General features: G+C 42.4%; 1 protein-coding gene across 1 annotated transcript in view; it reads left to right on the top strand.

Moving 5' to 3' along the window:
- Positions 1–491: 491 nt before the first annotated feature.
- LOC149524647 (protein eyes shut homolog) overlaps positions 492–26,582 on the top strand; it is a 364,551-nt gene continuing 338,460 nt past the window's right edge. Inside the window, exon 1 of the mRNA XM_089776925.1 lies at positions 492–685. Within this exon, the coding sequence (XP_089633051.1) occupies positions 558–685 (128 nt within the window). The 5' untranslated portion in view covers positions 492–557. The remainder of the gene's footprint in view (positions 686–26,582) is intronic.

The raw sequence follows: 26,582 nt of genomic DNA, 5'->3' as shown, positions 1-26,582 counted from the left end.
AGTTATCACTTATTCTCAGTCAGTATTTAATAATGAAAAATAGAGTATATCTGCACAGGATAATGTTTAGGTCAGATTTGACACAGGCAATGAGTGTCTGGGGAAACCTATGTGCTTTTACAAATATAAGAACCTAAGAAAAGAGGGAGAAAGCACTATAAAATCTGTGCTGCAGCTGCATTTTTGAGATTTTTATAACTGAATTCTAAGCAGGAAGTACATACTTCTGACTATCTAGAAAACCTATACAAATGAATATCTACTCATATTTCTCCTATATTGACTGATAGGACTGCATGTATTTTCAAAGTTGTGTGTCAAAAACACAGAGTTACATGATCCCTATAAAAGTCAAATTGCCCAAAATCAAATTCTTCTTTCCATTAACAGCTAATTAAAAACCCCTTTCTTGTTTTAATTTCTGCGGGTATACATGTGTGTTTTTAAAATTCCATTATCAATGTATTATCATGTATCTCCTTTAGGAATGCAATTCTGCTCCCTGCATTAATGGAGGTTCTTGTCAAGATTTGGTCAGTGCATTTGTGTGTATTTGCATGAGTGGATACACTGGTGAATTTTGTGAAGTAGATATTGACGTTTGCGATGAACCTACACTGAACTCAACTCTTTGCTTTAATGGAGGCATATGTCTTGATGGACCAGGGAGAACTTTCCATTGCAGGTCAGTATGTATATTTACTTAGCTACACGATTTGTTGAACAATGATTTATTAAGTTTTGAATTTGGGGAGATTTTACTACTATTATATGAAATATGTTGGATTCAATATATTTTAAGGACTATATCAGGATAGGAATATTTTAAATTATGAGACTAGATCACTATTTTCTGGTAAGCCCATATGTCTAAAGCTTTTAGAAATACTTTTAACACAAGACGAAAACATTATTTCAAAATATTGAAACTGAAGTTAGTGAAAAATACTGAATTTTTAAGAATATATTTCAGCATAATAGATGCTCAAGGGAATATATTTTTTAACTTGCTTATCATTTGAGATGATGTCTTTATCTGAAACATAATCCTTAATGTGATTTAAAGACTGGCGCAGAGAAAACCTTTCATAACATGAACAAATTCATGAGCTCACAAATATTTATGAGTATTAGCGACTGAATTATCTGATGAATAAAGGAGGTCTCTTAGCTAATTATAGTCTGTTTGCTGGTTGTCAAAATGCCTTTTCTACAGAAATTTTCATATAGTTTGTGCTTTTTATCTTACATATTTTAAAATTTCCTCTTGTAAAATTAGCATATAGAGTGACTTCTATTTACAGTCAATGGCTCAATTTGACTATTATACTGATTAAAGTTTAGAAACAACTGAAAATATTATTATAAATCTAAGTTGTAATGAAGCACTAATACTGTACTAAGCAAGTTGCAAGATACATTGCAAGATGTTCAACATCTGGTTTTTGGTTTATGACCTGAAGCAAAGCTTAATAACATTAATACTTTTGAGAAGATTATTAACTATTCATTATGAATCATTATCTTTATAATGTATTTACAGTTTATCAAACAGTAAAAAACTTTTAAATTAATATTAAGTGTTTGTGTTAAACTCACAAAGCACTAAAATTCAGAGTTAAGGTTAAAATTCATCATTTCATTAACCTTGTGATTCCTATATATTTTAGTGGAAGTTGCATTCCAGTATTTGAAAATCCAATTGAACTCAGTATGATTCAGAGGTCTTGGAATAATGTAATATGAATTTTGACATAATTGGAAGTACAGAGGGGTGTCAGCCTTTATCCTTGTATATTGATGTTTATGTAAGAGTTTAATTTTTAAATTGTGCTTTCCATCTTCTGTTTCCCCCCTGCTTTGGTGCAGTTTTGACTTCAGATCTCTCTCACTTTGTTTTCAGTCAGTTCACCTTTCTATCAGGGCAGAAGTATGTTGAGAACAATGATATTTTGGCACTTGTATGACAAAGAGTAAGAACAAGATGCAACATATAAGCAAACTAGTCACAGTGATAATTGGTCACATCTTATCAATATGAAGTTTGATTATATTGTAGTTTTGTTTTATTAGATTATGTTGATTTGTTTTATGTGATAAATAGGGTGAATTTTTAATTAAACAGAACTTCAAATTTCAGTTGTGTTGCCTTTCTCATGGAAGCATTGTTAGGTTAGCTAAGGATACATTGATTGATTGATTGATTAAATTAACTGCACAATTAAATCTAATTCACCTGTTCAGGATGAAAACAAGCTTTGGTGCAAACTAAAGTGGCACCACTTAGGGCTGTTGTACAGATTTAATATTCTGGAAGGACAATAGATGCTAGAAAAAAATAGTAGTTGAAAAATCCAAGGGACTTTAGAATGTTCCCTTTACAAAATATATAGGGTTGGTATTTTATGTTTTATGTTTTTTTGTTTGTCAACCTGGTGTAAGGTCACAGAGTGTAATCTGAGATATTGGGTTCATTTTAACTCAGTTCTCAGAGGCTGTGAATTCATATGAACCCAGGAGAGAAGGGTATACTAGAAATTCCTGTTAACTGAAAATACTGAGCACAAATGGATGCCCTCATTGGCCTGGGGCACTGAAGATATTTAAGACATATTTCTAAAGATTGTTTGTTTGTTTCTAGAACATAAAAATATTGAACTTTGATGCTTGTTAAATGATGCTCTTCTGGTTCTAAAGCTCTCTTCAACTTATCAGTCATAGCTCTGGAAGGGATCTACTGTGAGTTACTGTTCTTTCAAGCATCACTCTCCATTGGATTTCCAAATGGAAAGATGCAGAATCATTGGTGTATAATAAGAACATAAGAAGGGCCTTACTGGGTCAGACCAAAGGTCCATCTAGCCCAGTATCCTGTCTACCGACAGTGGCCAGCACTAGGTGCCCCAGAGAGGGTGGACCGAAGACAACGATCAAGCGCTTTGTCTCCTGCCATCCCTCTCCAGCCTCCGAAAGACAGAGGCCAAGGACACCATTTTATCTCCTGGCTAATAAACTTTTATGGACCTAACATCCGTGAAATTATCTAGTTTCTCTTTAAACTCTATTATAGTCCTAGCCTTCACAGCCTCCTCTGGCAAGGAGTTCCACAGATTGACTACATGCTGTGTGAAGAAGAACTTTCTTTTATTAGTTTTATACCTGCTCCCCATTAATTTCATTTGGTGTCCTCTAGTTCTTCTATTTAGGGAAATAATAAATAACTTTTCTTTATCGGCCCTCTCCATACCACTCATGATTTTATAGACCTCTATCATATCCCCCCTCAGTCTCCTCTTTTCTAAACTGAAAAATCCCAGTCGCTTTAACCTCTCCTCATATGGGACCCATTCCAAACCCCTAATCATTTTAGTTGCCCTTTTCTGAACCCTTTCCAAGGCCAAAATATCTTTTTTGAAGTGAGGAGATCACATCTGTACACAATATTCAAGATGTGGACGTACCATAGTTTTATACAGGGGCATTAAGATATTCTGGGTCTTATTTTCTATCCCTTTCCTAATAATTCCTAGCATCCTATTTGCCTTTCTGACTGCTGCTGCACACTGTGTGGAAGTTTTCAGAGAACTGTCCACGATAACTCCAAGATCTCTTTCCTGATTTGTTGTAGCCAAATTAGCCCCCATCATACTGTACGTATAGTTGGGGTTATTTTTCCCGATGTGCATTACTTTACACTTATCCACATTAAATTTCATTTGCCATTTTGTTGCCCAATCACTCAGTTTGGTGAGATATTCTTGGAGTCCCTCAAGGGAGTCCCCTTGGAGTCCCCTGCTTCTGTCTTGACTATCCTAAACAGTTTTGTATCATCTGCAAACTTTACCACCTCACTGCTTACCCCTTTCTCCAGATCATTTTTTGAATAAGTTGAAAAGGATTGTTGCCAGGACTGACCCTTGGGGTACACCACTAGTTACCCCTCTCCAATCTGAAAATTTACCATTTATTCCTACCCTTTGTTTCCTGTCTTTTAACCAGTTCTCAGTGCAAGAAAGGACCTTCCTTCTTATCCCATGGCCATGTAAATTACACAAGAGCCTTTGGTGAGGGACCTTGTCAAAGGCTTTCTGAAAATCCAAGTATACTATATCTACTGGATCCCCCTTGTCTGCATGTTTGTTACTCATCTGTTAAAGTTCTTTGAAGGGGTTAAGACAGGATTTCCCTTTACAGAAACCATGCTGACTTTTGTCCAACAAATTATGTTCTTCTACATGCTTCACAATTTTATTCTTTACTATTGTTTTGACTAATTTGCCCGGTACTGAAGTTAGACTTACTGGTCTGTAATTGCCAAGATCGCCTCTACAGCCCTTTTTAAATATTGGTGTAGAAAGCATCCATTCCCCTGATACCTGCCTTCTTACATCTAAAAGTCTATGTTTTACACACAAACATCTGGAAAAGAGCCATAGAATTCCATAGAATCAGAGTCCCATATATTTATGGAAGCAGATGGAAATGATAGGCCTTTGACTAATTAATCTTAAAAAGTGAATTGTCACCAAATTGAGAGACAATGAGCATTATATGTAATGTTGATGTTATATTAAATAATTACTTGAGCTGCCTACTCTGTGTGGGAGAAGAAACTAGTGTTATTAATAAATATAATATATAAGATCTTAGAGCTATGCAGAAATTGTAATGGTATATAGGACAAACAGAATAATACTCAAGTGTGCTTCTGCTGCAAAATACAGAGTTTAATTGATGCATGTAACTTCCTCAGAATTCTGCTTCTAGCAAGCACACACAAAAAAATAGATGGAAATACACATAATGAGATTCTTTCTTGGCTGGCTAAGCATCTTTTGCTTCATCATAATGTCTAGACCCAGAATTCAGAAAGTTTTCACTCATTTCAGGAACACAGAAGGAGAAGGAACAGTTTTGATCTGTGCTTTAGCTGATGGAATAAAAGATTTATGCAGTATTTTACATTCCAGCCTCAGCATGCCTCATTGTAAAAGGAGCCAGGTAGTGCAGAAAGGAGGAGAAAGAACATTTTGATTCCTATTACCAGTTAGATTACCATATCTACACAAGTTGGATTACATATTGCATCAATGCAAATATGAAAAATTTCAATCCCAAGCAACATTATAGCAGTCAAATTTGTTCAAGGTATAAGTTGTCTTTGGTCCCAAACACAAGACTGCGAATCTCTTCTATTTTCCTTTCAAAATAGAGCATAGGCAGGGAAAGGCATTATTTCAGACTCTGTATTTGATAACAGCATTTGCTATAGAAATTGAGGGGGCTTGCACCAGAATTGGCATTTTGCATAGTGGTATGTCAGGAGCACTTACTCTTCTCTCAGAATACATCATTTGCTTCTTGTGAGTGTAACTCCAACTTCAAATAATTTACTCCTGGTTTCCACCAGTGTCAATAAAAGAGAAAAAATCAGGACCGTCATCTATGAAAGGTACATAATATGCCATAAAAACTGGTTGTGTAATGAAAGGCTTTAAAATAAAAACTATTTAGCATTTCTGTGTTACACCTTCCACTCAAAGATCACAAAGCACTGTACAGATAACACAGTAACTTAATCCTGCCATACAGGCATTCTTAAAATGAGAAAGGGGGGATATAAATATCATAATTGTTTCTTTGAGTGTTTTTCGGAGGTATGGATAAAAAAGTTAGTATTTTCCCATAGTAAATGGCAGCCTCAGACACTGTAGGTTGATAAGGTGGAAAAGTACAAGTGCTGCACGAGATATGTTGGCCAACTAGGGTTATCAAGTTTCTAATAACAAAACACACACCTTGCTCCTTTCTTTCCCTAAATCCCTGTCTTCTGCTTGCTACATTCCCCCTCCCTTGGTGGCTTGTTCTCCCTCACCCTCACTCACTTTCAGTAGACTGGGACAGGGGGTTGTGGTATAATAGGGGATGAGGTCTTTAAGTGGGGGTGCAGGCTCTGAGGTAGGGTCATAAATGAGTAATGTTTGGAGAAGGCTCCAGGCTAGGGGAGGGACCAACAGATCCATAGTGAAGAAGGGGGCTGCGAGTTGAGGCAGGGAGTAGAGGTTTGGCATGGTGAGGGCTCCAGGCTGGGGGTGCTATATCTAGGGTGGGGATGGGCATGAGGTATTCAGGGTGCAGGTGGGGGCTCCAGGTTTGGGAATGAGGACATGGATTCCAAGCAGGTGAACTGCAGGTTGAAACAGGGGGTTGGAGTGCAGGAGGATATGAAGGCTCTGGGATGGAGGCAGGAATGAGAGGTTCAGGGTGTGGAAGGGGGTTCTGGACTGGGTCGGGGGGGAGGAGGAGTAAGTGCTCTGAGATTGGGGGAGACATTCTGATGTGCAGCTACGGATTAGGAATTTGAGGAGTTGAGAGGGAGCTGAGGGTTTGGGGTCAGGGCATAGGAAATGGCAAAGGATTGGGGTTTAGAAAGCTTACCTTGAGAGGCTCCCAGTCAGTGGTACAGTGAGGATGAAGCAGGTTCCCTGCCTTTCCTGGCTCTGCCTGCACCCCACAAATGGTTAGTAGGTCTAGCACCTAAGTATGGGGTGGAGTTTCAATGTACTGCTATTGGCCATAGGCACTGACACACTTCTCACACACCCCTCCCAGCTCGCATTTTCTATTTTCAACAAATGGAAGTGCAGAGTCAGGGCTCAGAGTGAGAGCAGCATGCAGAGCCCTGTGGCCCTCACACCTAGGAGCCAGGTCTACTGGTCGTTTGCTAAGCAGAGTACAGAGCCAGGACAAGTGAGAGATGAACCACTAGCCTGCCTTTGCTCTGCAGCACAGACAACTGGCTTTTAAGCCATCTCCTCATGAGCACTGGACCCCCCTCTTCACCCCCACCCACTGCTGCTTCTGGGAAGCAGCAGGGTGGGGAAGAGGCGGTTCCATAGGAGCCAGCCTGCATGCTTCCCATGCACACTGGCTCCTGCCACCCTCCCTGCTGTCTCTAATACAGAGGCTGCAGGGGGAGAAGAGGCCTATGTGTAACCAAGAGGGTTAACTGATGAGCCCAGGCTCATCTGTTAACAGTGTATTCGGATATCTGTACAGGCAGTCCCCGGGTTACATGGATACGACTTACATCAGATCCCTACTTACAAACGGGGTGAGGCAACCCCGCACTAGCTGCTGCCCCCCAGCAGACCAAGGAGACGCAAAGCTAGCGCCCCTCCCCAGCAGACCAGGGAGACGCGGAGCAGCTTTTCTCAGCAGACACCTCAGCTTGAGAATAAAGGACTGAGGGAAGTGAGGTGTGGGAGAATAAAACTGAGCTCTGGAGAAATGTTTGACTAGAGTTTCCCCTACAATATGTACCAGTTCCGACTTACATACAAATTCAACTTAAGAACAAACCTACAGTCCCTATCTTGTACGTAACCCGGGGACTGCCTGTACATCTGTTAACAGTGTACTCGGCAGAGGACTAGACTTTATGTCCTCTTGAGGTCCCTTCCAGTTCTATGATGTATGTTCACATCCCTATTTTCCATGTGCTGTTCATGCATAAATTGACTTCTACTATATCTTATATCTAGGCTTGTTTACTAGAATCAGGATGTTCCTGCTTATTTTAGCTACCCATCCTGATTACACCATACTGCTTGTTATGACCACTTAATCTTCCTAACCATGCCCAGTAAGAAATTAAGCAGGTTGTGTATGTCAAACCAGGCTTACAGCAGAAAATATAGAGGAGTCATGGCAGACAGAAATAGATTGGATGATCAAATACAATTCATATATTACTCTTCTTATATGTTTGTGATTTGCTAGATCAAGGTATACATTCTGTGAATTTAAGTTATATTTTCAGTATATTCTGTGTATTTAACACATTATTAAATATTTTTTTAGTTTGTAACATTTAAAATACATATTCGATATTGAGCCCATTATAAATATTTTTCTAATATTATATAAACAATTTTTCCATTAGGTGTGGGAAAATATGATGTTATCTGTGACAGTTGGTCCTATAGAGTTATATTTCTCTAGAAAAGGTAAAATATTTAACTTTGGCATCACAAAAACTAATATTTATAGAGAATGAAAACATTCATTTGTTATTCATTAATGGTATCACCTCAAGAATGAGAACCTTAAAGGAATAGGAACTTCCACAAACTATTTCTGCAAGGTACATGTGCCTTCACATTTATAAATTCTTCCAGAGACAGTAAAAGTAATGGAGTTTAACCTGCATAATACTAGAGTAACACAGTAGTGAACCAAACCTATGGACTATTAAGAAGTTCTTTCCATTTAAAGTAAGCAATTTGCTACCTATTCTTCCCAGGGGCTGGAAAGAAAAAAAGGGAAAAAGGGTAATCATGTTGGTAATGTTCCAGACGATGTTTGAAGTAAATGCACCAGGTGGAATTATACAATGGTGATACATGTTTTCTGATCTATGTGAATACCCTTGGGTTTTTTTCTGTATTTCATGTAATCACCAGCCTGTGTAGTTTCTGTGTATGGGGCACCTAATCATTTAAAGTAAGCAGGTGTTGTAACAGAAACCTTGAATGATGTGGGGGAGGGGGAGGGGAATTAAGCATCTGGCTTCTTGGCAAACTAAATAGGCAGTTTTGTGCATAGATTTAGAACATCTCCTGAGCCTGTTGTGCTTAAGGCTTACATTTAAGTTGAAAAAAGGCAAACACTTTAATTAATTTTTCATTCTATCTGCTATAATATAAATCTGTCATGAAGCTTGCTTGTAGGACTAGTTATCTCACACATCATGTATAAACATCTAAAAAAACTAAGTAAAAGAACGCTAAGATCACAAGGTCAAGCACTCAGAAGTTAGGAAATGCCAGAATTAATGTTATCCAAGTGACCTCAATTCAACCTCCTTGAAAATTATGTGTTATGTTAGTCCTTAATTACCTAATCACATACTGTTCTTTTCCACAAGACTCTAGTCTCACACGGTGATGGAGCAATTATTCAGTATTTCTTTTGATCTTTCTCATTTAATGTATGGTCCCAGTCCTTAACAAACACATACTATCTGAATCCTCTGCTGAATATAAAAGTATCAAATCCTTATTGACATTTCTGTGGTGCTCCCACCATAATGTCTGAATAAATCATTAAAATTTGTGAAGCAATCTTCACAACCCTCCCTGTGAGATTAGGTGACATCATTATTCCCCTTTTAAAGCTGAGATGATGTCTAAGGACTGATTTTTCAGAATACTGCATTTGTAATGCACTTTGTATGTTCAAAATACAGTTCCAGGTAACTTAAATTGTCAGAACTCAGAACTTCTGCTGCCCAGTGTCTCTCATGGACTCCCAGGAGTAGAATAAGGAGGTGACCTCTGTCTGGATTGGAGCAAAAAAGCAGCAGGAAATTAATGGAAGATCCCCTCTCCCTCCATTCATTCCATAAATGTTGTGAGGTAAACCTGAATTCAGAGCTGAGTGCAAGTCTTGCAGGAGGGTATTCCTAATCCATCCCTCACCTCTGGTCTTCCAGACCCCACCGGTGATCCCTTACCTCAGGAGAGTCCACAGCTGCCCCCTCCACATCATCTAAGCTGGCAGCATGATATGTAAGTTGTCTGCCTCTGAATCCCACCACGGAATCAGCTACACATACTTAGGTTGCACACCTTTCACTTACTCACCCTCACATCCCACTCTGATACCTAGAAGGTAATGGGGCCTGGTGGGCTAGTTTGCATTACATCCTCAGCCTTCTTGGAATATTAGTTGGTGGTTCCTTCATGGAGCCATGAGCATGGGCATGTACCTGATGTAACTTATGGTTTCTCCTGAAATCTGCCCTATTTGCTATGAGAGGGAGACAATAGCACATATTCATGTTGAGTGCATCAGATTGCAACCCCTGAAGAACCTTCTCATTAGGTTCTGGTTGTAATTTTCCTGGCACCTCCAGTATATGCTCATCTCACCTGTGGCTCCTCAAAGTTGTGAGATCTCATTGCCAACCTTCCAGGTGCTGTCCAAGGTGCTTGTCCACCATATCAGGAGGAGGAACTTCCCCAGGATGATGCTCTGTGGTGGTGGAGCCTATTTCCAATACTTACTGAAGTCTTGTCCTTGGCAGAGTTTCTCTAGGCTTTATTTACTGGCTCCCTGAATGCCTCTGAATAGTAGCGAGCATTGTCCCTGGTTCTCTGTTTCATGTTCTCCTCGGGCTCCCTTCTTTTGGTTCTGTGACCATCACTCCTATTCCCTGTTTTATTTTTTTTCCTTTTTTTATCCCCTGTATTTATTTGAGACATGGTTCCATTAGTTCCTACCCTTAGGCTGGGGGCAGAGACCTTTAAATGTGGACAGGCTTATGTTAGTCTCTGATTGAAAGTATGAAGATATTAGAGTGTGTTTGTCTCTTTACACACATGCACATACATAATCACACAGTTCATTACCATACATACAACAGCGTATTTTTCCTTTGTCTCCTTTTCAGAAATATCTGTTCCATTTGGATATGTCTACACTACAGCGTTATTTCAAAATAGTTATTTCAAAATAGCTTATTGTGAAATAATGCATCTAGACACAAAATGCATTTTGAAATAGAGTTTTGCTATTTCAAAATAGTGCATCCACACTGAGTGGACACTGAATCACATTTAAGGCTGGCCAGAACCAGTTCTGGCAGGGCACCAGGTCAGGACTTACTGTTCGGGGCTGCTGCCTGAGGCTAACTGATGTCTGTGCTTAAAGGGCCCCTCTCCTGGACAGCCAGTTCTCAGGTTTCCCTGCTTGCTTGCCTACCTCGCTGAGGGACAGCAAAGCATTTTTGTCTGGGCATGCTCTGGTTGCACTCACTCGGGACATCACAGCACTCTGCAACATGGAGCCAGAACTGCCCCTGGGCACTCTGGTGCTCCTCTTGGATATGTTGCTGCAAACATGCTGCACTTGCTGCAGGCTGCCATCCAAAAGGTCCATCGGAGGGCTGTCAGTATCCAGGAGACCCTGTGGGAAAGCTGCCACCCTGAGGAGCACTAACAGTCTCCCTGGAGAGCCCCACTGGGGGCTTGAGCCTCATTCTTCCCTTATGTCCTTCCACTTACCCCTCCCTAACCCTCTTCCTGGTGTAAAATAAAATACATGTATTTTCATAAATACAAACTCTCTTTATTTAACAAAATGGGGAGGGGGGGATGAAACTCTGGTGAGACTGGGAAAAGGAGGTGGGAGAGGGGAGAAGAGAGAGTGGGAGAGGGGAGGGGGAAACCTGGGAGGAGGGATCTGGAAGGGGGAAGCCAGGGGAAGAAGAAGAAGGGGAAGTTTAGGGCTCAGGGTTGGGGCTCTCGCCAGGCCAACTGTCTCCCAGCACCATAGGTGCGGGGGCCTCAGCATCCCCAGGGTGATGATGAGGAGATGGAAGGTGGGGAGAGGGGGGAGGGAGAAGCGGGTAGGGGAGAAGAAGTGGGAGGAGGAGCAGTAGCTGAGGAGGCAGCAGGTGTTGGAGTGGCAGGAGGCAGAATGCTCTGCACTAGAGTCTGCAGGTGCTAGCAGATGGCACAGCCCTGGGCAATCTGCTTCCACTGGAGCTGAAGGTGGTCTTGCACCCAGTGCTGGAGGGTGTGGTGCAGGGCTTGCAGTGCCCCCAAGTGCTGCTGCTGTTACCCCTCCACTGCATGGGTGGTCCTGCGGAGCCCTCAGGTGCGGGAGCATGTCCCGGGCTGGGTGGAGTGCCATGCACACTCAGCTGGTGCAGCTGTGGAGAAACAAGGGAAGTGGTCAGTTCTCCCTGGGGACACAGTAGGTGAAGCCCTCTGCAAGGCGAGGATGACCATGCTCTGCACCATCAGAGCCAATGTGTTTGCACAAAGGCCATGTTTGGAATGTCCTGCTATCCCCGGGAGTGGGAGCTACCTCGAGACCACACCCATTCCTCTGTGCTATGTATAGTGTATATGTGTGTGGGGGGGCATAGATGTCCCCTGCATCTCTGCAGAGTGGCCTTGTGGAGGGAGGGCATGTGACTAACAGCTGGGGCCACATGTCCAGGGGTGGTGTGACACATGCTCGCACATGAACAGGTTGCTGTGTGATCCATGGAGAGCAAAGCACATACACGCAGTCCCTGTTTCCGTCCCCCCCGCATAAGGGGACAGTGATGGCACTCACCTGTTGTTGCCTCCCTGGCCTTGGATGACACCAGCAAAAAGCCCACTAGGGTGGCTCAGGGGCCCTGGCTTCTCAGCACCCTCCGCCTGGTCTGCTGCAGCTCCTGGCTCTCCTCCTCCTCCTCTCTGATGCCTTGGTCAGGGCCCTCTGCTTTTGCATTGATGATCACCTTGGGGGCACGGACCATCCCCTCCATCCCCAAAATGTAGTCCAGGACATTGAAATAGGGGCAAGTGTCTGGGTCAGCCCCTGGTTGGGAGCTGTCCCCCATGGCCCTGGCATAGGCCTGCCGCAGCTCCTTCATTTTCATCCGCACTTGCTCCTGGGTGCGGATGTGGCCCTTGGTGGCCAGGCTGGCAGCCATCCTGCTGTAGATGGCCACCTTCCTGCATCTAGTGTAGAGATCATGGACATTGGAGGCCTCCCCCCAAACCTCAATCAGGTCCACCATCTCCGCACTATACCAGGAAGATGCCCGCCTTTTGCGGCCCCTGGCAGGCTCCTGACAGCTGGGGGACTGGTCCTGGGGAGCGGTAGAGGACTGGCTACCAGTGACTTGCTGGCTCATGTTGGGGCCACTGAGTCAGGGGCAGTGACTGCTGTCTCTGAGCTGGCAGGCTTGGAGCTGGCACAGGCACTGTGGCCAGACTCTACCCCTTTAAGGGCTCCAGGAAGGGAAGGAGGGAAAGGAGTATTCCTGGTCGTGCCCAGAGTGGCCACCAGGGCACCCTAGGAAGGGCTGGAGGCCCCCTATTTTGAAATAAGCATCTATACAGTGCTTATTTCGATTTAGCTATTTTGAATTTGGCATTATTCCTCGTGGAATGAGGTTTACCAAATTCGAAATAAGCACTCCGCTATTTAAAATTAATTTTGAAATAGCGGTTTGGCTTTGTAGACATTAGGAAAGTTATTTAGAAATAACAGCTTTTATTCTGAAATAAGTTTGCTGTGTAGACAGACCCTTTGTGTGTTGGGACTTTACTCATAAAACACATCTTGAGGTAGACCCATTGCTTGGAAAATTTAGTCCAAAGGTCACTGAAAACAGGACTCTACAATAGACAATCTAAATTTAAAACATGGTGCTCCCAATAATATAATATATGATAACTACTAGAATGTGTGGCTAATCCATCTTCTCTTGAGTTTACATGGGACTCAATTACATGGCCCATATGAAAAAGATGAAAAAGACTACTTCAGACAACCCTTGTGTTTTGCCCTGAAGTATTTTTCTGTTTTAAAGCTCCTGGTTTAATGTTAAAACAAGCCATTGAAACTGGGATGTGTGTTGGGACTTGTAATTCAGTTCCATCCTGAGCAAACTGCCACTGAAAGGAAGCATCAAGAAACAGGCTACCAGCTGAAAGTATGCCCTGCTAGCTTGTTTTGTGCTTTAATCTCTTTCTTTAAAGTGACTAGCTGCCACAACAGCAGGCACTATAAAAATTAGCAAATTAATAACAAAATCATTATAGGCTCTGGGGGACTTGCAGAAGGCAAGCCAACCTGTGCTATAAACAGATGATATAATGACAACTTAATATGAGTTGAAGCCCATGGATAATTAACTTTAAAACATTTCCTAGGAAAGGGAAAACTGTTTCAGATAAAGTACCATTTCTAACTTTTTTCCAAACCCAGACTCATTTTTTTCTTTTTTTTTTTTAATGGTTAAAAATCCAGATAATCTTTCCTTACCGTTTTTTGTGTGCCACTTTGGGGTCTTATTATCTGGGAGTAGAAAGGCCAAACTATCTTGAGAAGGATTGTCTCTTTGGTGCTTACAACCAGTTTGAAAGCAATAAGTTTTGTTTTGTTTTTTAGTTTTTGACTTTCTTTTAGTTTTTTAAGAAAATTTAAAAGAAAAGTTTGTCATTGTGTTTGAATCTTCTGCATATTTAAGGCAAAACATTTTACTTCACCACCAGATCACAATGTTGTGACTTGTGTTACATGAAGGAAAGAAAAATTGTCAGAACTCAGGCTTTTCAGTGTCTAGAGCCATGTTGTTTGGAATAAAGATTTTATTTGCTCCTTTAAAGACAGCTTTGTTGACTCTGAGAATGTGTAACATTATATATGTGCTTGATCCCAACCTCTGATTCATGATGCATATCAGTGGTTATTGAAACCTAGAAAAGCAGTGGTTTTAAAGGACTTGCAATAATACACCCTACTAGCAAAGAAGCAATTAAATATAAGCTATTCTCTTAATCATAGGGCTTTGCCACAGGAAGCAACATTAACACAAGGATCCTTGGAGGCATTTATAGCCACAGAAGCTGTAATGTCATGGGGAGTTTCACAGCATAGGAAGAAATCAGTGGAAAGGCAGAGAGCTGGAGTAGGTGCAAGTGTCCATTTTATTGCCCAGCACAGAACTCACTAGAACAAGCCCAGACTAGCTGGGCTGACCCCAGTGACCTACTCAGTTACCATAACAACAAGATCTATATCTACAACCCAATATACAACATATTCCTCCCCCCTTAATAAAAACATCCCTTTGAGAAAACAAAAACTAACTATGAAATGAGGGTAGACCACCTCAAGTTCCCAGCTAACCCTGGGGATTATTTTGCCCCATCTGTGAGTTAATCTCAATTAAAAGTCCAGCCGTTGAGGAGGCCTCCTTTTTCTAGGTGGATTACAGCGGACGTCCGGCGTTCTCACACCCGAAGATGTTATGGGTGCAGGCCTGATACTGGGCTGGGAACTTGAAGTGTGAACAGGTCAGGCTGTTGGATCAGCCTGCTCAGGGAGGGGGTTATTGTTCGCCGCTGGTGGTGATGGAGGAGGAGAGTCAGGTGCAGGTGATTCTTGACACAGTAGCTCACCAGCAGTGGGAAGGACGGGCAACTCAACTAGAGATGTGCCTTGGGGGCAGGAATAACCTGTCAATAACTGATCTACATGCTGCCGCCAGATGAGATCTTTCGCAGTCCGGACAGCATAGGAAACAGGTCCTGTTTGAGCAATAATAGTGGCAGGGACCCATTTAGCTCCAGGAACATAGTTCCGAGCCAAAACTATCTGTCCAGGACTAAAGCTTCGGTCTTTTGCTCTGGATGCACGCCTGATGACTTCCTGCTGATGTTGCACAATTTGTCGCGGTTCTGAAGGTTTCAGCAAATCAAAGCATGTGCGTAGGTGACGTCCCATCATTAGAAAAGCCGGGGACACTTTGGTTGTAGCGTGAAGAGTGTTTCTGTACGATCGTAAGAAGGTGTCCAGACTCTTTTGTACAAGTGAATGTTCTCTAACCGATTTCAAAGCTTGTTTCATTGTCTGGACAAACCTTTCAGCCAATCCATTTGTGGCTGGGTGATACGGTGCTGAAGTGATGTGATGGATCCCGTTTGCTTTCATAAAATTTCCAGACTCCTGAGAGACAAACTGTGGACCGTTGTTACTCACAAGTTGTTCAGGAATACCCAAATGACAGAAGATTCCCCGTAATTTTTGGATAGTACTCTCAGCAGTTGTGGAAGGCATTATACAGACTTCTGGCCATTTGGAATGAGCATCTACCACCACCAAAAACATGCTACCTTGAAATGGGCCAGCAAAATCAACCTGAATACGTTGCCATGGTTTTTCAGGCCAGTCCCATTGGTGCAGAGGTGCCAACTGAGGTGCATTCCTCACACCCTGGCAAGAAATACAAGCTCTTGCCTTCTCTTCAATGTCGCTGTCCAAACCAGGCCACCAAAAATAGCTTCGTGCAATTTCTTTCATAAGCACCATTCCACAGTGACCTGAATGCAGTTGCTCTAACATCTGTTGTCTCAGTATTTTTGGAATAATGACACGCATTCCCCACAACAAGCACCTCAAATGGGTTGATAACTCCGTTCTTCTGGACATGTAAGGGACAAGGTCAGATGAGACCTGAGAGTTCCATAGAGATGTAACACGCAGCACCAGTTCCATTACTTGGGAGAGTTCTGGGTCAACATGAGTTGCTCTCTTAACTTGTGCAGCAGTGATGGGCATGTTTTCTACCTGTTAAAAGTAAAAGATTTCCTTCTGGCCACTATCTTGATGTTTGACTGGCAAAGGCAGCCTAGAGAGACCATCTGCATTGCCATGTAGAGTGGCTTTCCGATATCTGATCTCATATGTGAGTCCTGAAAGCCACAATGCCCATCGTTGCATATGACTAGCAGCCATTGGTGGAATACCTGTGTGTGGACCAAAAATTGCTGTCAGAGATTGATGGTCAGTGAGAAGTGTAAACTTCTGTCCAAACAGGTACTGGTGACATTTCTGAATTCCAAAAATGATTCCCAATGCTTCATGTTCAATTTACGCATAGTTAGTTTGAGCTGTGCTTAAGGTGCGTGAAGCAAAAGCAATTGGTTTCTCCTCTCCTGAGGGCATAACATGTGACAAGATCGCTCCCACTCCATATGGGGAGGCATCACAAGCCAACTGCAAAGGTAAGGATGGATCAAAATGCGTCAGGACCTCTGCATTTAGCAATGCACACTTAGCCTTGATAAATGCAACATCACAGGCGTCAGTCCACTTCCATACCTTGTTCTGGCCAAGGAGCTCATAAAGTGGTTTTAATAGTGTGGCTAGCTGTGAAATAAACCTTCCATAATAGTTCAATAGTCCTAGAAATGAGCGAAGTTGACTAACATTTTGAGGGGGTGGAGCTTCCACAATAGCCTTAACTTTTGAAGGGGACTTATGAAGACCAGTAGCATCAATGATGTGTCCCAAATATTCAACAGAGGGCTGAAAGAATGCACACTTATCTTTACGGACTCGTAGGCCATACTCTTCCAGTCTTTGTAGGGTAGCCTCTAAGTTCTTAAGGTGATCCTCCTCATTCCCGCCCGTGACCAGGATGTCGTCAAGATAGCACTGAACTCCTGGCAAGCCACACAAGACCTGGTCCATAGCTCTCTGGAACAAGGCTGGAGCAGAAGTTATTCCAAAGGGTAAGCGACAGTAACGATAAAGCCCTTTATGAGTCACAATAGTCAACAGTTCTTGGGATTCCTCCTCAACTTGCATCTGTAAATATGCTTTACTCAGTTCAGTCTTGCTGAACTTTTGTCCCCCAGCCATGCCCGCAAAGATGTCCCGCGAGGAAGGGGGTATTGCTCTGCACATAAAACAGGGTTAACAGTGACCTTAAAATCCCCACAGATCCTAATAGAACCATCTTTCTTCAATATTGGAACTATTGGAGTTGCCCATGGACTATGGGTAACTGGTATTTGGACTCCATTTTTGGACTCCATTTTTGACTAGGCGCTCCAGGTCTGCTTCAACTTTTGGCCTGATAGCATATGGCACAGTTCTGGCCTTCAGATATTTTGGTTGGCTACCAGGTTTAATGTTCAGTTTCACGGTGATTCCCCTCATACTTCCCAGATCCTCTCCAAAAACAGCAGCATGTCTCTTTAATATATCAGTCAGACCTGTTTCTTCTTTAGTCATCTGATGCACTTCTGCCCAGTCCAGTGGCATTTTCCTAAGCCATGATCTCCCCATTAAGGCTGGGTAATAGCCTTTCACCACAAACAGTGGTAATTCTGCAGTCCGTCCATTTAGTTCCACCTTAATATCAGTAGTGCCCGATAGAGGTACTGCTTCTCCTGTATATGTCTTCAGAATGATCTTTGTTGCCTTAAGTGGAAGATGCTTCAACTTTTCCTTCTACACCAAGTCTGAGACCAATGAAACTGCTGCACCAGTGTCCACTTCCATGCGTACCAGTTTGCCATCCAACAGTGGGGTTACCCAGTATTCATGGGAGCCCCCTTCCAAAGACAAAACATAGCATGGCACTTCTTCTTCAGACACGGTGTCACTTTGATCATCAGGCATCTGCTCAATGGTATGCAGATTTTCCTTTTTGTTCCACCAGACCACAGGCCTCTTTTTCTTTTGTTTGCAGGCATGCTCAATGTGTCCTTTTTTTCCACACTGTCAACACCAGCATTCTGGTGCATGATGACCTGTCTTACCACAGCGGTAACATTCTTGGCTCCCCACTGTTTTGTGAGTAGGTTCTTGGGACATTTTATGTACCCCAGTGGGTGCACTAAGATATTGTGCCTCCTGTGTGGCCAGTTCCAGGGAGACCGCAATATCAGTGGCCTTCTGTAAGGTGAGCTGAGCTTCTGTTAACAGAAGCCTCTGTACAGCTTCACTGTGCAGGCCACACACTAACCTGTCACGTATGGCATCATTTAACATCTCCTTAAATTCACAGTGTTCAGCAAGCTTTTTCAAATTGGCTACAAATTGTACAATGGTTTCACTTTCTTTTTGGTCTCTGCTATGGAACCTGTACCTTTCTGCAAGTACCAGTGGTTTTGGAGCATAATGTGACCCGAGGATTTCCACAATGTCACTGTAAGATTTGGTCTCTAGCTTAACTGGGAGCAGCAAACTGCGTAGCCTCTACAACACTTAAAAATATTGGCACCTTCTTCTCTTCTTTAATGTCATTTGCAATAACAAAAAGTTCAAAACGCTCAGTATATACCTGCCATTGCTCTAAAGTCTCCTCAAAAGGTCCCAGTGGCCCTGTAAGTGTAGCCATGGCTGCTGCTCTCCCCCCTCTTTTTTTCTTTTCCAGTCTCTGGGCTCCTTGATCTTAGTTTCAGTTTGCACAGTGTAGCAGTCAGTTCTTACCCCCACCTTCCAGAACAGCCAAAAAGAGTTTGTTTTCTTACATTGACTTCTACTTCTTTTGTTGCTGGAGGCAGTACAGGTATCCCATCCTCGTCGCCACTTGTTATGTCGTGGGGAATTTCACAGCATAGGAAGAAATCAGTGGAAAGGCAGAGAGCTGGAGTAGGTGCAAATGTCCATTTTATTGCCTCGCACGGAACTCACTAGAACAAGCCCAGACTAGCTAAGCTGACCCCAGTGACCTACTCAGTTACCATAACAACAAGATCTATATCTACAACCCAATATACAACAGAAGCCAAGTAAAAAAATGCCTGACTAACTGCTGTAGGGAATGCTGCACCTATTCCCCAGGACTCTCCCCAGTGCTGTTTTTCATTTGTTGACCAATGTTGGGCTATAGTCATGCTCCAAACAAGTTTCTCCAGGGTATTCCAGTGATGTCATGTCTGCTTGACCCGCAGAGATGCTAGGAAGGAAGGTCTCGCTCACCTCTAATGCCACCTGCAAAGGATAGTCATAATTTGAGCCATTTTCTTAAAATCTTGATAATGCATTTTACCTTTTCCATCTTCTGCATAGTATAAAACATTGCTTCTTTTCAATCTTTGCTGAATATTATTCAGCAATGTATTATTGTCCATGGTAGTATTCCCCATATATACTTTCTACGCTCGGGTAACATCTGAGGGTACTGGAGATATTGTCTCTAGCACTTCAGTGCTGCTTCATAATGGCAAAATTAGGCTGTTCTTGAAAACATTTTAATTTAATTAATTTGAAATGCATGTTTTGTTTCATTTAGAAATGCTCCCATCCAGAGCCCTAAGCACACGTGCAGCATGCAATCATTATATATGTACACCAGAGATCAACATTTACAACTCTGCCAAATCCACTCAAAGTAGGACTCTCCCACCAACTACTCAGCCCTACTTCTTTGAAATAGTAGAAGATCAGCCAATTCAGGCTCTGTTGGTTATCTGATGAGAGAAGGAAGCTCCAGAGTTGTAGATTCCTCCCCAAAAGTTCCCTGCTTCCAGTTCCTTCCTACTTAGCATACTATCCTGAGAACTTCTATTCAACCAATCTTCTGTCATGACATGCACGGAGAAAGGCAATGTCTCAAGTATTCAGGAACCAAAATTTTTTAGGACTTTACAAATCAAAAGTGCCTCCTTAACTGCACAGCTATCATAGAACACTGTAAGCCATTTCAGATTTTATAGCTACAGCCATTTTGTTGAGATGTTCTTCATGATTACATGCCTCAGGCATCACAATAAAGCTGCAAAACACAATAAAAATATATCCCATTTGAAGATTTCAAACTGTCAAAAAAAATCGTGCCTTACACGTTTTAAAAGATTATTGTACAACTCTCCATTCTTTGGGAGTTTACACTCCAGAAGCTAAAAGAAAACAGTTCAAGCCTCAAACTTCATTCTACCAACGAAGAACTCAGGCTGTCTCTATGAGGGGTTCTAAATCTTCTAGGATTTGTCTACACAGCAGCTATTTTGGGATAATGTCTTGTATCCCGAAATAGCGTTCTGTGCACAAGGATTAAGGAAGAAGTCAGAAGAGTGATTTATTTTGAAATAAATGCTATGTAAACAACACCAAATTTTGAAATAATCTATTTTGAAATGAACTACGCAGTTTGCATAGTTCAAATTGCGCAGCTTATTTTGAGCTACGTGCTACTGTGTAGATGTACCCCTAGACATCTAGAAGATTGGTTTCTGTGGCCAGCAGACCTTTTTCACCAGACTTTAACAACAACAAAACAGTTGAGGACAGCAGATCAACTACCTCATCTCCTATTTTCAGAATTTTACTTGGGAAAACAACTATCTGTCTTTAACAGTGGATTGACGGAAATTACATTGAACAAATGGTTACTCAGAAATGTGAAGGAGAGATACAACATCCAGTGAATGTTCCTCCTTTTTCCCCAACCCCTTTCAGGGACCCATCTAAAAAAGCTGGTTTTTTTCATTAAATACAGTATATTCTAGAATTGGGATTAACCGAAGAATTTCCTTACCAAATATGGGGGGAAGTGTTTATTCCCATTACTTCATGATTACAAAAAAACAGCAACAAAACAAACAAAAAAAAACCCAAAAGAGACACAAAAAAGGATGGTCTATAATCCAATTGGGTTTTCAGAAAGCTGAACAGATTAATCAAGACAATCAAATTAGAACATAATAAGAACATAAGAATGGCCGTACTGGGTCAGGCCAAAGGTCCATCTAGTCCAGTAGCCTGTCTGCTGACAGTGGCCAGCACGAGGTGCCCCAGAGAGGGTGGACTGAAGACAATGATCAAGCGATTCGTCTCCTGCCATCACTCTCCAGCCTCTGACAAACAGAGGTCAAGGATACCATTTTATCCCCTGTCTAGTAGCCTTTTATGGACCTAACCTCCATGAAATTATCTAGCTTCTCTTTTCTTTAAATTCAAGATGGTCACTCTCACACCCATGAACATTTCTTAGAGACTGGCCCCCTGCCCTTGATTTGTAGGATACTAACTTTCACATAGCAGTAGATCTCAGCCACAGAAAATATTTTTGATTTATAGTCAGGAACACGCACTAGTTACCCTTCAGTCTGTGCTTGCCACCATGGTTTTTTATCAAGTATATGACAGCAGTTTCAGCCAATCCATCATTCCAGAATTAAAATATATCCTTTCTTGGATGATTGGTTAGTCTAACACATATCAGAGGGGGCACGTCAAAAACATCTTCATCCTCCAGGGGGTGATTCTCTCATCTGGAGCTAAATTTAATACAGAGAATTCTACATTAGTACCAATACAGCATATACACTTCATAGCAGCAAATGTTATTGGTATGATGACAATGATTTACATTCCATAGTCAGGTTTCATTCCATAGTCAACATCTGTGAAAATCTCAAGTCTGTTCTGAAGATAACAGTGCATTCTGGATTTCAACTCTTGGGACCACATGACTTCATGAACATATGTGACTCTGGACAGCATTTTCCTGGACACATTCCGGGAAAATGCTGATGAGTCACCTCCAGTGGAAAATATGCACAATCACCTGAAGAAGGGGAAAAAACAGCTACTTATACAGTAGCTGTTTGCTTCAAAGAGTGCTGTGTACATATACTTTCCTCAACTCTCCCCCTTTGATTAGATGGTGGTACGAAGGAGGGAGGTAGTACCCATTCTTCTTTATGCCCAAATCTCTGTTAACAAGTATAGCAAGGGGCCATATGCTGCCAGCTGCTACTGCTTGTAACAGTCTCCAACCTGAGTGCTTAGGGAACACAAACATATACACTGGAAAGTGAAAAAGATACTGATAAGTTGCTGAGGTGCTCTTCCACCCCCACCCCTCAGCTTCATCACAAAGCCAACACCCCTCTATCAGGGTAAATACAGCTCATAGCTTAGTCCCCCAAAGTCAATGTCCTTCTGTCAATGTAAATATGGCTTCTGAGGCCTAGCTGCCCAGAGAAGCCTTTCCTGGATCCGGGGTTGACTGTGCAGGGTAGAGAAAAGGGTGGTAGGGGGACCCGGGCCCTCCCTCTCCACTAGGTCCCAGCCCTATGGCTCCTGCCAGCTCGGCGGCCGATACACGCGGGGTCGCACTAACAGTCCTTTGCCCTGGGCTGCTTCCTGCCACGCCCTGTACCCCTGTAATCTCTGGCCTCCCGGGCCAGTACTTACCGGGGCTGGCCTTGGGGCTGCGAGTGCTCCTGCCTCCCTGGGGTTGGCGGCTGCTGGCTCTGCTTCAGGGTCAGCCACGGGCCATGACTCAGGTCTCAGCTGCTACAGAAACACTGGTGCGGCCTGGACTACTTCTTCCCTCTGCGGCCTCCCTCGCTGCAGGGCTCTCTTTGCTTTTATACCCTGGTTCTGCTGGGAGTGACCTTGGCAAGTTGATTCTCTATGCCCTGTTTCCCCACCCAGTGTTTATCTGCCTTGTATATTTAGACTGGAATCTCTTTAGGGCATGATTGTCTGTACAGTCGCTAACCCAGCGAGGCTATGATCTTGTATGGATCCTCTAGGTACCACCGTTATACATGTAGTAAATAATAATGACCTATAATATTTGTTTCTATGCAACAATCACAAATAATATAATGATATTGTTATAGATTAGTCAAATATGTATTTTCACATCTGAAATCGTTTTAATGAATCCTCAATCTGGAGGCGAGAGATCAACTTCTTTTTTACATTTTTTTTCAAAATCTGAATGGATCTTTTCCAATTTGGATGCATGTGAAAACCTTTAAGTACAGATGTTTGCATGAGATGTTCACAGATGTGGGAAATCTTCCAAAGTAATTAATCTAGTATGAGTTCCACCATTTTAAAATATAATTAAAATCTCACAAAAAGAGTTTGCCCAGATTTTTGTCACAATAATCCAAACACCAACCATTGTCTCAGTTTGGCCTTGAACTGAAATGTTAAGCCGTATCCTTATTCCAATATTAATCAGTATATAAAAACCACTTCCATACCACATTTTTAGTTTTTATGCATAACTCCCTTTCCCCCAAATAGGTGAAGGTGATTTGATGATATACAAATACACACTATGATATACACATACAGAATATGATTTCATGACTTGTTAATGGCAAGATTGAAGATTTTGATTGCTGCACTTTAAATATTTGCAATTATGGATAGTGAATGAGTTTATCTGAAGTAACATTTAATTGCTGATCTGCCTAAAGTACACTATTGCCTAAAAAGCAAAGGTAATGTGTTATGCTTGGAAGTTTTGGGGTAAAACATTTCAAACTGTAAAACTAAGAAGTATTTTATAGGAAACCCCAGGAACAGGGTTACACAAAGCAATATGACATAAAAAGTATATAAACAGGAAAAAAATGATAGTTTTGTAAATTGAAGCTTGTGGCTGCATAATATGAGAGTATATAAAAAAGACACATGTGATGTGCTAAAAACTGACTGGATAATGTGGGAAAGGAAGGAAAAACATTATTAGAAAGCATAATTTAGACTTTTTTTCTCTATGCATATTCTTTGCTGTAATTTGTTATTAGAGATATTTTAAATATACTGCTGTATCTATTTCAACCTAGCTACTTCCTTTACTGTGATGAACTTCTGAAATATAAGAGCAAAGAGTATCTGTTGGAGGATTAGTATTGTCTATAAAAATGCAAATGACAATGACTGAAAATGTGGTGCTCAAAGTAAAAAACAAAACAAAAAATCTAGTACAAATCATCCAGCTACCCAGCTTGAAATAAGATTTTAAAGCTCATATGTGAACTGATATTGCCAATTGACATATTGTGTTGTTTTAAGAAAACCTTTTAAAAATTCATTGCTTGAGCAGATCCAGAATGCCTATTTCCTTGCCATATCTCCTCTGCTAGTAAGGCTATCTCTGGCTTTATGAAATTCTGTGAAATGAGAACCTAACATGACCACAAGAACAGCCATTGGGTATCACATTCACATCACCAATTATAAAAGATGTGGTGCCTGAATAGTTGGCCAGATGCCTATAACAGAATGTCGCAGTATTTTCCTGCCTCACACAGAATATTTAATGCAACATTGCCCAAAACACATAGCTGGGGAAAGTGCACCACCTGTTCAAAATTTAAAAATCTCATACTATGTATATTATAGTTTTTATACACTGATTACTCATAATCCTGTAAAGAATTCTAATACATACTGCATACTATCAAAATACTTTAATAATATATAATATTATCTGTTGTAGTATTTTCAGTTTTTTTATGAGTAACTGCTGCTAACATCTTGACAATTATTGTGGCATTTCTCATTTTTTGGCTCTAAGATTTTTTTTTACATGAAAAAATGTCACAAATATCATAAGAAGGGTCATTTCACCTACAACTCACAACTGGAAATTCTATGGTACTGATAAATCTATTGTGGAATATAAAAGCATTTTTTTTTCTTTGAAGCAAATTTAAAGATGGTTGGCTATGTTTGGTTTCATTAAATCAGAATGTCATATAACATGTATGGTAGCAGCTGGTTATTTTAAATCTGTTGTACACTGTTTTGCAACTCACGTGCCACTTTTTTATGATTTGTACAAACATAGCAAAAGATATCATCAAACTGTGGCTGACAGTCTGTAAGATAGGAAAAAAAAACCCCTTTGTGCTTCTGCATGAAAATTGCTAACTCAAACAGAAAATACAGGTCATTTGAATTTTTGAGTCTTTTGCAACAGTAAAAGATAGAGGATTACGTGTTCTAGTACAAAATAAGCCAAGCAGATGCAAAAATAGTCATACAAAGCATAATGATTATCTATTATATGTTTGAGAGAGTTTGTTTGTCTGTGAGTGAGCAAGTCTGTCTGTCCATCCATCTGTCTGTTCAAGAACTCCTTCTGACGTGCTAGCACCACCAAATTTGTTATGTAGCTCCCTGTTGTTATAATGCATAGCAAGGTAAGGGGTTGGTTGTGCCAGGACAATGGGATATGCCTGGACTGTGATTTTTTTTCATAACTTGACAAGGGAGGGGGCAGAGATGCAGGGATGGTTATACTATGTAATGACCAAAGGGACAGAAGCAAGGGGCCAGAGATGAGGACCGGGAGAGCTATAACCCCATTAGGGCAGCAGGGGGACAAGCGAAGACGAAAGCTTACTGCCCCCTCCCCCCAGCCAGTACAGCTCCTGCCATGGCCAGACCCAGGGATCTACCCCCTAGCCAGCATGGCCGCAGCCCCAGCCAACCCCAGGGAGCTGCCCCCCAGCAGGCACAACCATGCCATGACCAGCTTAGCCCCATACCAGTTCCTGCATCTCCACATCTTAGCCCCCTACCTTGAGCCCCTACTCATCACCAATCCTGACTCCTGCACCCCCACACACCATCAGCCCCCTGCCCTGAGCTCCTCCTCATCCCCAACCCTGACTCCTTCACCCTACCCCGACACTCAGCTGCCTGTCTTGAGCTCCCACACCATCAAACCCTGGCTCCTGCAACCGCACACACACCAAGGTCCAGGCCCTGAGCCTCTCTTCAATCCCTAACCAAAACTCCTGCACCCCCCACACCCTAAGATACTTTCTTTAACCCTCCCACATCCCCAAGCCACTGCCCTCACTCCTGTACCCCAAACAACACTAGTCCCTTGCCATGAAGGGCCTGGACAATGCAGCCTAAATCTTCTAATCATATATATAGTAGTCCAATGTCTGTGACTATGTAACGCTGTAGCTGTTACGAGTTTCCTTTAGGGGGCACTGTTGCCTCCCACCATGGTACCTCCCACAGAGGTGCTGCATGGGAACAGCGGGGCCCAAATGGCCGCTTGCACTGCTTGCTCCCCCGTGGCGGCCTGGCTGAGCGGTGCAGAAGTAGTCTGAGCGCCATGGCAGGAGGGGAAGAGGAGAGGGGTGGTGACGTACATGGCCAGGGAGTGGGGCCTGGCTGTGTACGTCACCACCCACTCCCCTTCCTCTCACCTTGGGACTCAACTGAGTTCTGCGCTGCTCAGCCAGGCCACCGTGCGGGAGCAAGCAAAGCAAGCGGCCATTTGGGCTCCCCCAAGGTGGCCCAGCTGAGTTATGCAGAACTCAGCCAAGTGCCACGGCAGGAGGGGAAGGGGGGCAGGGCCATGTACGTCACTCGGGTTACCAGGTAGGGTAAAAAAAAATGGACACACTTGAGGGGGGAGGGACCAGCCAGGAGAGGAGTGGGGCTGGCTGGGAAGGGGTGGGTGGGAAGGAGAGCTGGGGGGAGTCAGAGGC

The sequence above is a fragment of the Pelodiscus sinensis genome, chromosome 3 (genome assembly GCF_052426305.1).
Source record: "Pelodiscus sinensis isolate ZL-2025 chromosome 3, ASM5242630v1, whole genome shotgun sequence".
NCBI lineage: Eukaryota > Metazoa > Chordata > Testudines > Trionychidae > Pelodiscus > Pelodiscus sinensis.
The sequence above is the reverse complement of the archived record's forward strand: the minus strand, read 5'-3'. Positions and strand labels throughout refer to the sequence as shown.